Source organism: Oncorhynchus nerka, linkage group LG11 (assembly GCF_034236695.1).
Source record: "Oncorhynchus nerka isolate Pitt River linkage group LG11, Oner_Uvic_2.0, whole genome shotgun sequence".
NCBI lineage: Eukaryota > Metazoa > Chordata > Actinopteri > Salmoniformes > Salmonidae > Oncorhynchus > Oncorhynchus nerka.
This window is the reverse complement of record NC_088406.1, coordinates 35393714-35409319: the sequence shown is the minus strand read 5'-3', so window position 1 is coordinate 35409319 and position 15606 is coordinate 35393714. Positions and strand designations below refer to the sequence as shown.

At 43.3% G+C, this 15606-nt stretch overlaps 3 protein-coding genes across 4 annotated transcripts; all 3 read left to right on the top strand.

Moving 5' to 3' along the window:
• Positions 1 to 1320: 1320 nt before the first annotated feature.
• LOC135573964 (uncharacterized) lies at positions 1321 to 4544 on the top strand. Of its 2 annotated transcripts, XM_065024462.1 has the most exons (8): positions 1321 to 2906; positions 3214 to 3284; positions 3372 to 3549; positions 3650 to 3701; positions 3784 to 3873; positions 3961 to 4002; positions 4071 to 4244; positions 4322 to 4544. In XM_065024462.1, exons 1-8 carry the CDS (start codon positions 2749 to 2751, stop codon positions 4355 to 4357), a joined length of 801 nt encoding a protein of 266 aa, XP_064880534.1. In that variant the 5' UTR covers positions 1321 to 2748; the 3' UTR covers positions 4358 to 4544. The 2 variants fall into 2 exon arrangements, 1 of the variants encoding a protein (XP_064880534.1); XR_010465045.1 differs by lacking the exons at positions 3961 to 4002; positions 4071 to 4244; positions 4322 to 4544 and having other exon boundaries at positions 3640 to 3701; positions 3784 to 3843.
• A 374-nt stretch (positions 4545 to 4918) lies between these two features.
• On the top strand, positions 4919 to 6245 carry LOC135573965 (putative nuclease HARBI1). Its single transcript, XM_065024463.1, has 3 exons — positions 4919 to 5008; positions 5289 to 5400; positions 5495 to 6245. Exons 1-3 carry the CDS (start codon positions 4940 to 4942, stop codon positions 5863 to 5865), a joined length of 552 nt encoding a protein of 183 aa, XP_064880535.1. The 5' UTR covers positions 4919 to 4939; the 3' UTR covers positions 5866 to 6245.
• A 6655-nt stretch (positions 6246 to 12900) lies between these two features.
• LOC115137610 (dehydrogenase/reductase SDR family member 11-like) lies at positions 12901 to 15588 on the top strand. The gene is made up of 7 exons (XM_029673926.2): positions 12901 to 13169; positions 13746 to 13955; positions 14250 to 14344; positions 14463 to 14592; positions 14877 to 14969; positions 15062 to 15127; positions 15263 to 15588. The coding sequence occupies exons 1-7, from the start codon at positions 13038 to 13040 to the stop codon at positions 15302 to 15304; spliced, it is 768 nt and encodes a 255-aa protein (XP_029529786.1). The 5' UTR covers positions 12901 to 13037; the 3' UTR covers positions 15305 to 15588.
• The last annotated feature ends 18 nt before the right edge of the window (positions 15589 to 15606 follow it).

Genomic DNA, 15606 nt, shown 5'->3' with positions numbered 1-15606 from the left:
TTATTTAGGGGGTTTTCAAGAACTTCCTTAAAACTTTCACTGAATGTTTCAGTAAGACTTTAAACATTGCTAGCTTATTTTTTGTTAACTTTAAAAAAACTCCAAGCTGTCAGGGATTTCCTCCTCTTCTTCCGAAGAGGCGAAAAGGATCAGAGGACCAATACGTAAATGTACACATGAACAACTGACTACAAAAACAAGAAACGTGAAAACCCAAAACAGTCCTATCTGGTGCAAACACAGAGACAGGAACAATCACCCACAAACACACAGTAAAACCCAGGCTACCTAAGTATGATTCTTAATCAGAGACAACTAATGACACCTGCCTTTGATTGAGAACCATACTAGGCCGAAACATAGAAATACCCAAATCATAGAAAAACAAACAGACTGCCCACCCCAACTCACGCCCTGACCATACTAAATAATGACAAAACAAAGTGACAGTACCCCCCCAAAGGTGCGGACTCCGGCCGCAAAACCTTAACCTATAGGGGAGGGTCTGGGTGGGCGTCTGTCCGCGGTGGCGGCTCTGGCGGGGGACGCGGACCCCACTTCACCATTGTCTTAGTCTGCCTTATTGTCCGCCTCCGTGGCTTTCTAACCATGGCCACCCTTCTCAATGACCCCACTGGACTGAGGGGCAGCTCGGGACAGAGGGGCGGAAGCTCTGGACAGAGGGGCGGAAGCTCTGGACAGAGGGGCGGAAGCTCTGGACAGAGGGGCGGAAGCTCTGGACAGAGGGGCGGAAGCTCGGGACAGAGGGGGGGCAGCTCGGGACAGAGGGGGGGCAGCTCGGGACAGAGGGGCAGGGGCTCTGGCGCCTCAGACTCCGGCAGCAGCGCCGGACAGGCGGGAGACTCCGGCAGCAGCGCCGGACAGGCGGGAGACTCCGGCAGCAGCGCTGGACAGGCGAGACCACCTGCAGGGAGGAGACAGAGAGACAGCCTGGTGCGTGGGGCTGCCACAGGAACCACCAGGCTGGGGAGACCTTCAGGAGGCTTGGTGTTAGGAGGAGGCACCTGAAGGACCGGGCTGTGGGGGGGGGGGCACTGGAACTCTGGTGCGCAACCTTGGCACCACTTCCCCAGGCTGAACAACTACTCTAGCCCGGACCCTCCAGAGTGGAAGCACAGGTTGAACCGGGCTGTGGGTAAGTACGGGAGATCTAGTGCTTACTACACGCACCTCTTCCTTCCACTCCCACATTTGCCCGGCACGAGCGGAGCGCACCCTCCCAGCGCAGAGGAGCCGGCGCAGGATACCCTGACCAAAACCCACCCAGCAGACACCCGGAGCACCACGCCCTGGCTCGATGCCCACACTCGCATGGCACTTTCGGGGGGCTGCGCTGTAGCGCACCGGGCTATGGGCACGTACTGGAGACACCGTGCGCTTAACCGCATAACACGGTGCCTGACCAGTAATGCGCTGCTTTTAATAAGCACGAGGAGTGAGCTCAGGTCTGCTACCTGGCTTAGCCCCACACCTCGTCTGCCCCCCCAAAAAAATGTTTTGGGGATGCCTCTCGTACCTGTCGCGCTGCCTCCTCATATCGCCGCCGCTCAGCTTTCGCTGCCTCCAGCTCTGCTTTGGGGCGGCGATATTCCCCAGCCTGTGCCCAGGGTCCCTCTCCGTTCAGTATCTCCTCCCATGTCCAGGAGTCCTGTGATGCTGGCCGCTGTTGTTGCTGCTGCTGCTGCTGCTGCTGTTGTCGCTGTCTTTTACCACGCCGCTTGGTCCTTGGGTGATTCTGTCACGGTCGTCCTCCTCTTCAGATGAAGAGGAGGACGACCGTGACACAAGCACAGATAAGACACATGGAAATGTATTTCCTTCGGCATTAATAATGCAAACACATTTATTGTTTTGTGACACGGCATCAGTGAGATTCAAACCTATAGTCTTCTGTTCTCTATCCATGTAATTAGTCCACTTCACCATCAGGATGAAGCTGGCATACCATGTTTTTTTACACATACAAATCTGTTTATTTTAGTCTATTCAAACAGACCCAGTTTCAAAGGAAACAAGCACTCATTAAGATCAGGTGTAGCCAATTAGTGGGCATGGCCAACAAACCTGAACACACTTAACAAGATAGAGGATAGAGAGTTTTGTTGATGCTGAGAACGGAATGTATATGTTTTTAAATAATATTCTTAGACTGTTCTCTGAACATTACTAATGTAATTTCTTGTGGTTTTCTTAACGTCCTCGGAACAATTTGAGAACATGACTTTAAATAGAACTATGAAGAAACCTGGAAATGTTATGCTGAAGTAGCAAAATTCCCAAAGACAAACATTGCTCTTTGTCACGATTTAGTCGGCTTCTCTCTGACGAAGAGGAGTAGTATGAAGGATCGGAGGACCAAAACGCAGCATGGTAAGTGTTCATGTTTTTTTAATGAATAACGAACACTGAAAAAAACAATAAACGTGAAGTAAATCAAACCGAAACGGAAAATAAACACCATGTTAGTGTCTGTGCCACACAGGCTACTTAGGTAGGAAACCAGGGGCCTGTTGCACAAAAGTAGAATTAAGACATCCGGGATAAATGACTCAGCTGAGCTCAATGAAGCCAAAACATGTGCGTCCAGGCTTAATTGGTTGCACAAAGACCAAGCCAGGATGAGCAGACACGGATTCATTAAGCCAGGTGAAACCAATCCTGGATAGGTGCGCGCTCACGGCTCACTCAAATAGACCCCGCCACAGATCACAGATTAACTGATTTACCATGGCAACTAGAGCCGCGTACTTTTCCCCGTCGGAAGCACAAATCCTCATGGAGGCATACGAGGAGGTAAAATATATAATTAAGAAGAAAGGCAACACCGCCACAGTGATAAAGCAAAGAGAAAAAGCGTGGCAAAGTATTGCAGACCGCCTGAATGCGTAAGTAGTGCACAATTACACACTCACCGCTCCGCTGAAACATCACAATTACAATTCAAATATTTAATTCACATCTCCAAAAATGCAGTTGTACTGTAATTATGAAACGGTTAAATTTTTAATTGAAATGCACTGCAGATATGAGTGAAATTGTGTAAAGTAACTCCATCACACTGTATAAAGCTATGATAAATTTTTTGATATTTTTACTGAAAACAAGACAAAAATACCAAGTAATTTTTTGCAGTGTGACTCCATTAAATGTGTGTGTGTGTGTGTGTGTGTGTGTGTGTGTGTGTGTGTGTAGATTAAACATGAACGGGCCAAAACGGACATGGCAGCAGGTCAAAATCAAATACAAGAACATTCTGCAGAATGGTATGGTCCCTGACTAATATTTAACAAAGCACAAGCATATATTGTACCCAGAAGGTGCCTGCTCACACATTGTCTGTACTGTTTTAGCAGTGAAAAAGAATACCCACAGACAAGGCACGGGTGGTGGGTCACCAAAGGCTGACCTTACCCCAGCAGAGGACATGGCCTTGGAGCTAAATAAAGGCAGGCCCGTCTTAGAGGGGATCCCTGGGGGGGAAAGAGACGAGCATAGGTTCCTCCCAAGATGCCACCCGCTTCATTCAAGGTATGTCCTTCCATCTCTACATGGGATACAACCACATTCATATTGAATCAATTTGGACTGTCTGACTTTGGTTTACCTATTGCCTTACAGTGCCTGGCAGCACTGTGTTCCTGTTAGAGCCACCAGCACAAGCACCAGACGATGCTGATCCAGTGAGTACTCCATCAAAGGCATACTGTAGGCCTGGCATGTCTTGTCTACTAGCTTCAATATGAATCCGATTAAATGTGATAGGGTGAAGGCCCCAGTGCAGCTGCAACAGCACATGATGGAGACGATGATGATGAGGAGGAGACCATCTCTCTGGATTCCAGAAGGCATGAGGTATCATGTTAAGACTGTGAAAGTACTATTTACTCTACAATGGTGAGGAGTCATCATCAAAATCAAAAAATCTAATTTCTTTTACAGGACCCAGATGCTATACAGTGGGAAAACCAGCCTGGCAAAACAGTGCGTATTAATAAAAGGACACCACATCCTGCCAAATTCCAGCTGCGCTAATTGTATTGTGTTCACAGAGCTCACAAGCTATCAGAAAGTTGTATGGCAACCACCTCCGGCGCCAAATAGAACTGGCAGACATAGACATTCAGTACAAGAAGAAAAAGATGGAAAATCTTGCACTGGAGTCCGAAATAAAAAAGAGGACAATTAGGAAACTGGACTTTGAAATAAAAAAACTTGAGAGGGAGGTGAGATATGCCTTCAATGTACACTGTATGCTAACTGTAACACAAATGTATTAATCATTATTTTCTTTCCTCCCCAGCTCCAAGAAGATGACACAGCTCAAAATAAAAATTAGGTATATTCTCGTAAAGTCAAGTGAGCCATGACATATGAGCTCTTATTGTGAGCACACAGGACGGTGGCATCTTTCTAAGGTTTTTTTATTTTCCCAGCAATCAGTACAACCAAGTCATCGTTATAAGGCATCGCCCTCTTTTGCCCACCCCCCAGCACCAGGTGTGGCCACTAGCCTATATGAAGGCCCAAAATTGTGTGTTCCTTTCTGCTCTGACAATGGCATGCCCATTCGTGCGAGATGTGGTGGATGAAGAAGCACTTGTGCTGAGGAGAGCCTTCAGGCGAGAAAGGGTCTTCAGGGACCGGTTGGACCCACTGGCCTTCCCTGATGACCATCTATATGAAAGATACAGGTTTTCTGCAGATGGCATCAGGTATCTATGCAGACTACTGGGTCCCAGGATTAAGCACCGCACTGCACGGAGCCATGCACTGAGTGTGGAGCAAATGGTTTGTGTGGCCTTGCGCTTTTTTGCTAGTGGAGCCTTCCTGTACTCAGTGGGGGATGCAGAACAGCTGAACAAGGCCACAATTTGCCGCACAATAAGGAGTGTGTGTCTGGCTATCAAAGCATTAGCAGATGTCTTCATCTCCTTCCCTGGCCACAGAAGACTCTGTGACATCAAAGAGGAGTTTTATAGGATTGCAGGTAAGAGGATCTACAAATTACAGGACAACTGTTAACACATAGTAGGATACTCATTACTTTGTGTGACAGGTTTCCCCAATGTCATTGGTGCAGTGGACTGCACACACATAAGGATAAAAGCCCCTCAGGTGCCCATGAGGCCGATTTTGTGAATAGGAAATCCTTTCACAGCATTAATGTTCAGGTGAACATAACTTTTTGATATTGTCCATTGACGAACACTCTGCATTGCCAGTGATGTGCATTGATTGGTGTAATATTCCTCATCTTATGATTTCAGATGGTCTGCAATGCTGACTGTGTGATCAGCAATGTTGTGGCAAAATGGCCTGGCTCAGTCCATGACTCCAGAATCTTTCGGGCCTCTGAAATCTATCAGTGCCTATCACAAGGTAAGCCACACAACCCCTATTTATAACCATCATGGCTGTGTCAAGAATATCACTGTGTTTATGAGGTAGTAATGATGAGATTTTGTGTTGACAGGTGAATTCTCTGGTGTGTTGCTGGGAGACAGGGGGTATGGCTGCCAGCCTTTTCTCCTGACACCTTTCACAGACCCCCAGGAAGCACAGCAGGCCTACAACCATGCCCATGCCAGGACCAGGGCCAGAGTTGAAATGACCTTTGGCCTCCTGAAGGCACGCTTTCACTGCCTTCACAAATTAAGGGTCAGCCCTGTTAGGGCATGTGATATTACTGTGGCTTGTGCTGTCCTCCACAATGTGGCCTGCCTGAGGAAGGAGAGGGCCCCCAGAGTGCCACCAGCCATGGACTGGGACAATCCGGCAATCTTCCCTGATGACGACAGTGGTCGGCTGCTGAGGGACCAATATGTGTTGAATTATTTTAGTTAGTATGTGTGCTTTCAATTTTGGTTAAATATGTCCTGCGGTGGCAGAGGAATTTGTTTTTTTTTGGGTTCGTTTTTGACGAATTTGGCCTCTTATGATGTTTGTGCGGTATACTGTGTGTAATACAAGGCTGCAGGGAGGCTACTGCATCCATTCATTTGTCTGTTCAGTTGATGTGTATGGATTTGTCCTGCATTTATTTTAGTGTGCAGACATGCAGGGTGTGTTATATACAGACCTTTGAATGTGTATGTATCATTTTGTATAATATGCTTGGATTCTGTGCTTTCCATCTTGTAGAGTCACTGTGACTTCAGTTTCGAAAGGAGCTGATGGTTTACCTGCTTTGTTTTGTCCTTATTCAATAAAGGAACATAATGTTACACATTGTGTTTTTATATTCATATGGAATGTGTATTTGTTTATATGACAGAGTACTAGGGCCACACTGAAGAAAAAGGATAAAGTCATAAATTTATGAGGCTGGTTCTTTCTGCAGAAAAGCTACATATTGTTTTTACAGTTTTGATACTTATGACAATGTGATACTTAATATTCTGGCACATCAGCATGTCTTTGTTTATGAAACCATACTGAAGTACAATTTCACGAAATGCCCCACATCTGTCATTTTAACAACTGTCCTCCTTTAAAACAACTGGTTACAATATTATGACTTGTGTTTTTTTCCCCTCTGTGGCCCTAATATTCTATCATTTTATATATAGCCTTATAGTCTATGGGAAACTGTAAATTATCTAATGATAGCAACATCTAAAAATCATTTTTTATCCAAAATCATTGAAATTAATGATCACAAACGTTTAAATAATAACAGTGGGTCTAGTTATATGTGATAACAATGTATAGTGAGCAGTGAAATAACTATTGGTTTCCATTTGTGGTGACTGCTGACTGACATTAGGGATGAGATTAAATAGATCCTGGAATTTAGCCTGGTCTGGAGCAGGCTAGCTCCACAGAATAAATCTCCATGGTAATTTATACCATAACATATCCTCCTGCCCCCTATCCATCTTTAGTGCAACCGGATTACGGATCAATTGAGCCAGGATCACCAAGATATCCTGGCTTAATCCCTTATCCTAGTTTTGTGCAACAGGCCCCAGGCTACCTAAGTATGATTCTCAATCAGGGACAGCGATTGACAGCTGCCTCTGATTGAGAAGCATACTAGGCCGAACACAGAAATCCCAAATTATAGAAAAACGAACATAGACAACCCACCCAACTCACTCCCTGACCATACTGAAACAAAGACATAATAAAATAACTAAGGTCAGAACGTGACACTCTCCTTGTTCGGGTGTCGTTCGGAGGTTGATGTCACCGGCCTTCTAGCCATCGCCGCTCCACTTTTCATTGTTCCATGTGTTTTGTCTTGTTTCCTCGCACACCTGGTTTACATTCCCTAATCACACTACATATATATTCCCTCTGTTCCCCCATGTCTTTGTGTGGAATTGTTTTTGTTACGTGTTTTGTGTGACACGCCAGGCTCTTTTTTTTCTCCGGGTACCATGTTCAACCCGTGGTGTGTTCAATTGTTAATCATTTTGCATCCTTGTGACTTTGTTGCGCTTTTTACTTTTGCCTTTGGCTGGAGGTTTGTTTGACGCAGTTGCGTCCGTCTTTTGTTGCTTCTGCCAAATAAAGTGTGCTCCTGATCACAACTCTCTGCTCTCCTGCACCTGACTTCTACACCAGTAGCGCACAAATCAAATCAAATCAAATGTATTTATATAGCCCTTTGTACATCAGCTGATATCTCAAAGTGCTGTACAGAAACCCAGCCTAAAACCCCAAACAGCAAGCAATGCAGGTGTAGAAGCACGGTGGCTAGGAAAAACTCCCTAGAAAGGCCAAAACATAGGAAGAAACCTAGAGAGGAACCAGGCTATGTGGGGTGGCCAGTCCTCTTCTGGCTGTGCCGGGTGGAGATTATAACAGAACATGGCCAAGATGTTCAAATGTTCATAAATGACCAGCATGGTCGAATAATAATAAGGCAGAACAGTTGAAACTGGAGCAGCAGCACAGTCAGGTGGACTGGGGACAGCAAGGAGTCATCATGTCAGGTAGTCCTGGGGCATGGTCCTAGGGCTCAGGTCAGTTGAAACTGGAACAGCAGCATGGCCAGGTGGACTGGGGATAGCAAGGAGTCATCATGTCAGGTAGTCCTGGGGCATGGTCCTAGGGCTCAGGTCCTCCGAGAGAGAGAGAGAAAGAAAGAGAGAAGGAGAGAATTAGAGAACGCACACTTAGATTCACACAGGACACCGAATAGGACAGGAGAAGTACTCCAGATATAACAAACTGACCCCAGCCCCCCGACACATAAACTACTGCAGCATAAATACTGGAGGCTGAGACAGGAGGGGTCAGGAGACCTTGACACAACCTTGACACTCTTAATATTCTCTGAACTATTTGAGAATATTCCCAGTGTCAAACCATTTGGAGAAAGTTTCTAGAACATTACTAAAATTCAGCTGAAATGTAACCATGTTTGAGCTTTTAGGAAACATTCTTAAGTAATGAAATACTAAGAAAGTTACTTTTTTGTCAAGTTCCTTACTCTTACTCTCCAATTACCAAAGCACCCTCTAGTGGCCTCATGGGTGGAATTTGTCATGATTTTTCATGATTTCATAATACATTAACAGTATTTATTTTTCCCCACAGAAAATCTGGTGTTTCTATCTGAAATGGTTTTGTTATATTTCCGTCTTCTGTGATGTATATAAAGTGTAATATTGGGATGCAAACTCAAAATGTAATACGTTTCAACTCTATATCTGACATGGTACCGGTGTCTTCTTGTTTTTAAGCCCATAACCATGTGTGTGAGGTGTAAACTTTTGTTTAAAAAAATATTTGTTTAAGACTACCAAGAAACACTCTGTGTGACTCTGATTTAGCACACTGCAGTAAAAGGCTAAACATACTGAGAATGTTTCAAAGCCAAGCAACTATCCTGCACCATTCCTAGAATGTGGTGGTAAGGTTGTATGCAAAATAGCCATAGGACATCCACACACTCACCAAGCTCTAAGAAACATATGGTTCTCAGAATGTTATGTGCTAGATGGGTACTGGCCTTTGAGGCAGACATAGAGTCACCCGATAGATGTCAACAGAGCCGGCTATAACCGTTTGGGGGCCCTAAGCAAGATTTGGTTGGGGCACTCACCTCGCGGCAAAACATTTTAGTGGTCCCCCTCTTGACCTGTGGAGAGATTTATTTAAATGTTTTTCCTGTAAATTCTACACATTTTTCAAAGGGACATAGAGAAAATGTTGCAGTTTAAAAGTAAGTTTTCTGCAATTCTACACATTTTGCCATGGGGCGGAGAGCAAACGTTGCAATTATACTATTTTGCAATTGGGCAGATAGACAGCCAGGGGGCCCTAAGTGACCACTTACAGTATGTCGTGCACACACAATCCATGTCTAAATAGTCTCAAGGCTTAAAATCTTTATTTAACCTGTCTGTAGACAATATAAATGTACAAATACATTCTAAGTTGGTTACATAAATAATGATGATTGCTAAATGTTACATGAAATGTAAATATGAAATATCAAAACCGAATGGAAACCCCCTTGTTAATATGTATTGGCAATAATTTACTTAATGGTGAGGCATGGAACAATATTTTTTTTGTGCTTTTGTCAAGCTGGATGTTTGAAATATGAGTAGATGATTTCAGTCATGCTTCTTCAGGAATGGAATAAAGACAATTAGCACTTGAATGTTGTAAATGAATACTGTGTGTAAATACTGGAGGGATGTATGATTGTTAATAAAATTGTTCATAGAAATGTTTTATACTGTGTCTGTGTATGCAAGTCATTTGAATTATGTTTATATCGTCGAAGCAACGACCTGATAAGACGTCTCTTCAACTTTCACTTTCAACCAAAACCGAACTTAGACTGACATCTTTGTATTGTCGTCTTTTAAATTACATAAATAACAAGTATTTTCAACAACACTTTCAACCAAAACCAAACGTAGATTAGACGTAAGGCATAGTCGTCTTTTCAACAACATTTTTCTAGGTGGTTTATGTCTGGAACCAGCCCTGGATGTCAGACCACTCCAGAACCCCCAGGAGTCAATGTGTAATTTCAACGCTTCTCGAATACTCCTCACATGACATCATTTACAAATCCATGTTGGAGCTTATTGTTATACACTCTTAGAAAAAAGGGTTCTTCAGCTGTCCCGTAGGATAACCTTTTTTTGGTTAAAGGTAAAATCCCCTTTTGGTTCCAGGCAGAACCATTTTGGGTTCCATATAGAACACTCTGTGGAAAGGGTTCTACATGGAACCCAAAACAGTTATATTAGGAACCAAAAGCGTTCTACCTGTGAATCAACCAGGGTTCTCCTAGAGAGGGGTTGGTTATTTAGCAACAAAACTGAAGCATACGCAACTACGAGCCAAAACAGATGGACTTGGCTTTGATTGTTGACAACATGTAAACTACAGTGCATTCGGAAAGTATTCAGACCGCTCATCAATCTACACACAATACCCATAATGCAACGTGAAAACAGGTTTGTAGATTTAAAATATATAATATATATGTATATATATATATATATATATATAAAGAAAATATAACAGTTACATAAGTATTCAGACCCTTTGCTATGAGACTCGAAAATGAGCTTGGGTGCATCCTGTTTCTATTGATCATCCTTGAAATGTTTATACAACTTGATTGGAGTCCACCTGTGCTAAATTGAATTGATTGGACATGATTTGGAAAGGAACACACCTGTCTATATAAGGTCCCACAGTTGACAGTGCATGTCAGAGCAAAAACCAAGCCATGAGGTCAAGGGAATCCATAGAGCTCCGAGACAGGATTGTGGCAAGGCGAAGGGTACCAGAACATGTCTGCAGCATTGAAGGTCCCCGAGAACACAGTGGCATCCATCATTCTTAAACGGAAGAAGTTTAGAACCACCAAGACTCTTCTTTGAGCTGGCCGCCAAGCCAAACTGAGCAATTGGGGGAGAACGGCCTTGGTCAGGGAGGTGACCATGAACCTGATGGTCACTCTGACAGAGCTCCTGAGTTCCTCTGAGAAGATGGGAGAACCTTCCAGAAGGACAACCATCTCTGCAGCACTCCACCAATCAGGCCTTTATGATAGTGGCCAGATGGAAGCCACTGCTCAGTAAAAGACACATGACAGCCCGCTTGGACTATCCCAGATGCACCTAAAGGACTCTGGTCTGATGAAAACAAGATTGAACTTTTTGGCCTGAATGCCAAGTGTCATGTCTGGCGGAACCAGGCACCATCCTTATGGTGAAGTATGGTGGTGGTAGCATTATGCTGTGGGGATTTTTAAGCAGCAGGGACTGGGAGACTAGTCAGGAATGAGGGAAAGATGAATGGAGCAAAGTACAGAGGATCCTTGATGAAAACCTGCTTCAGAGTGCTCAGGACATCAGACTGGGTCTAAGGTTCACCTTCCAACAGGACGATGACTCTAAGCACACAGCCAAGACAACGCAGGAGTGGCTTAGGGACAAGTCTCTGAATGTCAAAAGAAAAAAAATCAATTTTATTTATATAGCCCTTCGTACATCAGCTGATATCTCAAAGTGCTGTACAGAAACCCAGCCTAAAACCCCAAACAGCAAGCAATGCAGGTGTAGAAGCACGGCGGCTAGGAAAAACTCCCTAGAAAGGCCAAAACCTAGGAAGAAACCTAAAGAGGAACCAGGCTATGTGGGGTGGCCAGTCCTCTTCTGGCTGTGCCAGGTGGAGATTATAACAGAACATGGCCAAGATGTTAAAATGTTCATAAATTACCAGCATGGTCGAATAATAATAGGGCAGAACAGTTGAAACTGGAGCAGCAGCACGGTCAGGTGGACTGGGGACAGCAAGGAGTCATCATGTCAGGTAGTCCTCAGTGTCCTCAGTGTCCCAGCCAGAGCCCGGACTTGAACCCAATCTAACATCTCTGGAGAGACCTGAAAATAGCTCTGCAGCGACACTCTCCATCCAACCTGACAGAGCTTGAGAGGATCGACAGAGAAGAATGGGAGAAACTCCTCAAATACGGGGGTGTCAAGATTGGAGCGTCATACCCAAGAAGTCTTGAGGCTGTAATCGTTGCCAAAGGTGCTTCAACAAAATACTAAGTAAAGGGTCTGAATCCTTATGTAATTGCGATATTTCAGTTTTGTTTTTCAATACATTTGCAAAAATTTCTAAGAACCTTTTTTTGTGGTATTGTTTGATGAGAGAAAAAACTATTTTATCCATTTTAGAATAAGGCTGTAACGTAACAAAATGTGTAAAAAGTCAAGGGGTCTGAATACTTGCCGAATGCACTGTAGTTACCAGCAATTTGTTGCAAAGGGATATACATATAGGCCTATCACAAATTGTGAAACCACCAGGTTCTGTGTTCCCTGAAGCAGTGACCTAACTTTCACTAGGGAAGGGGAGATATCCCCCACATTCTGAAATGGCATTTTTGTCCCCCTCAGTTGTATAATTGGAATGTGATACAAAATAAGGCAGGGGTGTACTTTTGGACCCTGCAGAGACCGAGCAGCTGGGTAGGCTGTTTGGAGTGTTTATCTGACCAGATAAAATAATAATTATAACATTATGTTCCCCCACTTCTAAAACCAAAGTTGTGCCCCTGCTGAAATGTATTTGAAGTTAACACGCATCTTTTTATTGGCAGACAGAGAGAGTATCCGGCTAACTACACTACATTTCACTAGAGTAGGGCTTTAGGACTCCCGAGTTGCGCAGCGGTCTAAGGCGCTGCATCTCTGTGTAAGAGGCGTCACTGAAGTCCCTGGGTCGAATCCAAGGACTAATTGTCATTGTAAATAAGAATTTGTTCTTAAATGACTTGCCTGGTTAAATAAAATAAAAATAGAAAAGGAAAGGGCTCGAACAGCAATCAGTCATCCTATGAATATTCAATCATGTGCGGAGGGACAAGGGGTTTGGCCTGAGTTTCATTGGGCACGAGTTAGGGAGTTTGTGCACCTATCATAGGATACAACGTAGCTGATACTCTGCGAAATTCTGAACGATTTGAGAACAGTATACAATTGAACAACTTTAGGAAATACATTATCCAGTTGTGTTGATAGACTATGGATCGCTGGAAAGGTAGAGTGGCGCTTGTTACCGGGGCTTCTGTTGGAATCGGAGCGGCGATTTGCAAGGCTCTTGTCCAGCACGGCATGAAGGTTGTCGGCTGCGCCAGGAACGTCGAGAAAATAGAGGTGGGGGCCATGAATGTGTTGTAGCCTTTTTGTTGTTGCTACTTTTTGAACTGTGCTCCAATATTGGACTAAAGGAGCTAACCTTACTCCAATGACCTTACATGTTGTGGGCGAATTGGCTCTGGAAAACTAAACAGCCAAATACTGAATAGATTATCAATTGCGGTACGGTTCTAGAAACATAAACCCCTATACTTTCATCAAACAATTTCACAAATTCAAAATAAACACTTACTGCACTATTTCATATGTAGCCTATATGGGCCAACAAATAAATCATTGACATGTCACCTGCATTCTGTCACAAGGTTTGCATCACACGTTTTACACGTTTTAGGTTTATTATAGATTACTACAGTCTCATGGCACCTGATCTATATCAATTGTGAAGTATTCTTTGCAAACTGTTTCCTTACTTTTATGATGTGTGCCACAGTACTCACAGTAGTATATGATATTATAGAAAATAATATGTGTCAAATTAAGCACATTTGGGAATTACTTTCATATGGCTTCACCATGGTGTTTTAACCTATGGAACATAGTGCATGAAGTAACCTTACCTTGTGATTTTAGAAACTGGCAGCAGAGTGTCAGAGCGCTGGGCACAGTGGCACCCTTGTTCCCTACAAGTGTGACCTTTCAAATGAAGAGGAGATCCTTTCCATGTTCTCTGCAATCAAGACTCTCCATCAGGGAGTGGATGTGTGCATCAACAATGCTGGCCTGGCCCATTCAGAGTCACTGTTGAATGGCAAAACCGATGGCTGGAGGACAATGATTGATGTAGGTGTCACTGTCAATGATCTCTGTGTTTATGTCAAATGCTGTCCATATTTATCTTTTATTTTGATTTTTTTTGTCATTTAGCAGGCACTCTTATCCAGAGCGACTTACAGTCAAAAAGCAAGGCATGATTTTCGCTATCCTGTGTCATGCTCTCCATCATTTAATAACATTTGTTATTGATGTATGTTTCAATCTCTGTGTTGTTACTGACCTTATTTATCAACAAAACACAAGTGATGGCCGTCACACTTTCTTCAGTCCACATTGATCTTCAACGGATGTATTTTACAGCTGAACGTCATTGCATTGTCTATCTGCACACGAGAGGCATACCAGTCTATGAAGGAGAGGAAGGTGGATGATGGACATATCATCAACATAAACAGGTACCGTACAACTCTATCTCTACCTCCAGATATGCAATTGGACTCAGGTTGCAGTGAATGCTTTTCTTTGGACAATCCACTGGTAGAACAAACCATAGTGTATCTTCTTCTATTCTAGTATGAGTGGACATCGTGTAGTTTTCAGTGCTGATACACACTTCTATAGTGCTACCAAGTATGCTGTGACTGCCCTGACCGAAGGGTTGCGGCAAGAGCTGCGAGAGGCTAAAACCCACATTCGAGCCACGGTAAGTTATTAATTCTTAGAATGAAATATTTCTAATAAGAAGACTATTGTCAATGAGCTGAATTGTGCTAATTTGTCATATTGTGAGTACTGTACACCAACAGTACACTGGTGAAAACGATGGTGTTCTATTATTGGTAACACTCCACAATATCAGGCCAGTGTGTCCTCATGATAGACCACATTGATGTTTACAAATCTATCTAGCTAATGCACAATGTAATCGTTAGAGCCATCTAATGTAAAACTGTCACTAACCCTGTGTTTCTGTTTTCCTCTGAACAGTGTATATCTCCTGGTATAGTGGAAACAGAATTTGCTTTCCGACTTCACAGCCTCCATCCAGAGAAGGCTGCTGCTACCTACAACAGTATGAAGGTGAATAATAACAATAATAATGATATCTGTGCATACAGGGCTATATGATTGTTTTTTAATGTGTACGTTATAATTCTACTGCCTTCCTACAGTGTTTGGAAGCAGTCGACATTGCCAGTGCTGTAACGTATGTCTTAGGCACACCGCCACATGTTCACGTAAGTAGGAGACTTGTCTGTCTCAGTATTCTTTGCACACTCTGTTCACTTCCATCAATGTTTGAATGAATGGGGGAAAAGTTTTCCATAATCTGACAAATAATAACTACCATACTCCTGTCTTTACATATCTAGATTGGAGATGTTCAAATGCGACCTGTGGAGCAAGTGTCATAGAGCAGTCCTGCATGAGGAATCTGATGCACCTTGTTCATCTCAAAGAAGATTTAACGTTGGCTTAAAGCTGTAGGATTGTGGAGTTTTTGAATTGTGATTTTGTGTCTGATCCGAAAATTATTATTTGCCATGAAAATTATTGTAGGCTACACTGCAGCCCCTTTACAATCTGATACAACCTGATAATACTGACATTGTGTAACAACACTATTGCAATTTTCCATCAGTATTTTGATAATTTTTTAAATTCATGTGTTTTCTAAAATAAAGTTATTTCAAGTTAATTTTGTGTGCTGGTGTTG

Excerpts from the sequence above, each read along its gene's own strand:
- LOC135573964 (XM_065024462.1), top strand. The coding sequence starts at position 2,749 with ATGGCAACTAGAGCCGCGTACTTTTCCCCGTCGGAAGCACAAATCCTC. Across the intron at positions 2,907-3,213 it reads ATTGCAGACCGCCTGAATGC|ATTAAACATGAACGGGCCAA; the intron begins GTAAGTAGTGCA and ends GTGTGTGTGTAG. Across the intron at positions 3,550-3,649 it reads TGCCACCCGCTTCATTCAAG|CACTGTGTTCCTGTTAGAGC; the intron begins GTATGTCCTTCC and ends AGTGCCTGGCAG.
- LOC135573965 (XM_065024463.1), top strand. The coding sequence starts at position 4,940 with ATGTCTTCATCTCCTTCCCTGGCCACAGAAGACTCTGTGACATCAAAG. Across the intron at positions 5,009-5,288 it reads GGAGTTTTATAGGATTGCAG|ATGGTCTGCAATGCTGACTG; the intron begins GTAAGAGGATCT and ends TTATGATTTCAG. Across the intron at positions 5,401-5,494 it reads CTATCAGTGCCTATCACAAG|GTGAATTCTCTGGTGTGTTG; the intron begins GTAAGCCACACA and ends TTGTGTTGACAG.
- LOC115137610 (XM_029673926.2), top strand. The coding sequence starts at position 13,038 with ATGGATCGCTGGAAAGGTAGAGTGGCGCTTGTTACCGGGGCTTCTGTT. Across the intron at positions 14,345-14,462 it reads CATATCATCAACATAAACAG|TATGAGTGGACATCGTGTAG; the intron begins GTACCGTACAAC and ends CTTCTATTCTAG. Across the intron at positions 14,970-15,061 it reads CTACCTACAACAGTATGAAG|TGTTTGGAAGCAGTCGACAT; the intron begins GTGAATAATAAC and ends GCCTTCCTACAG.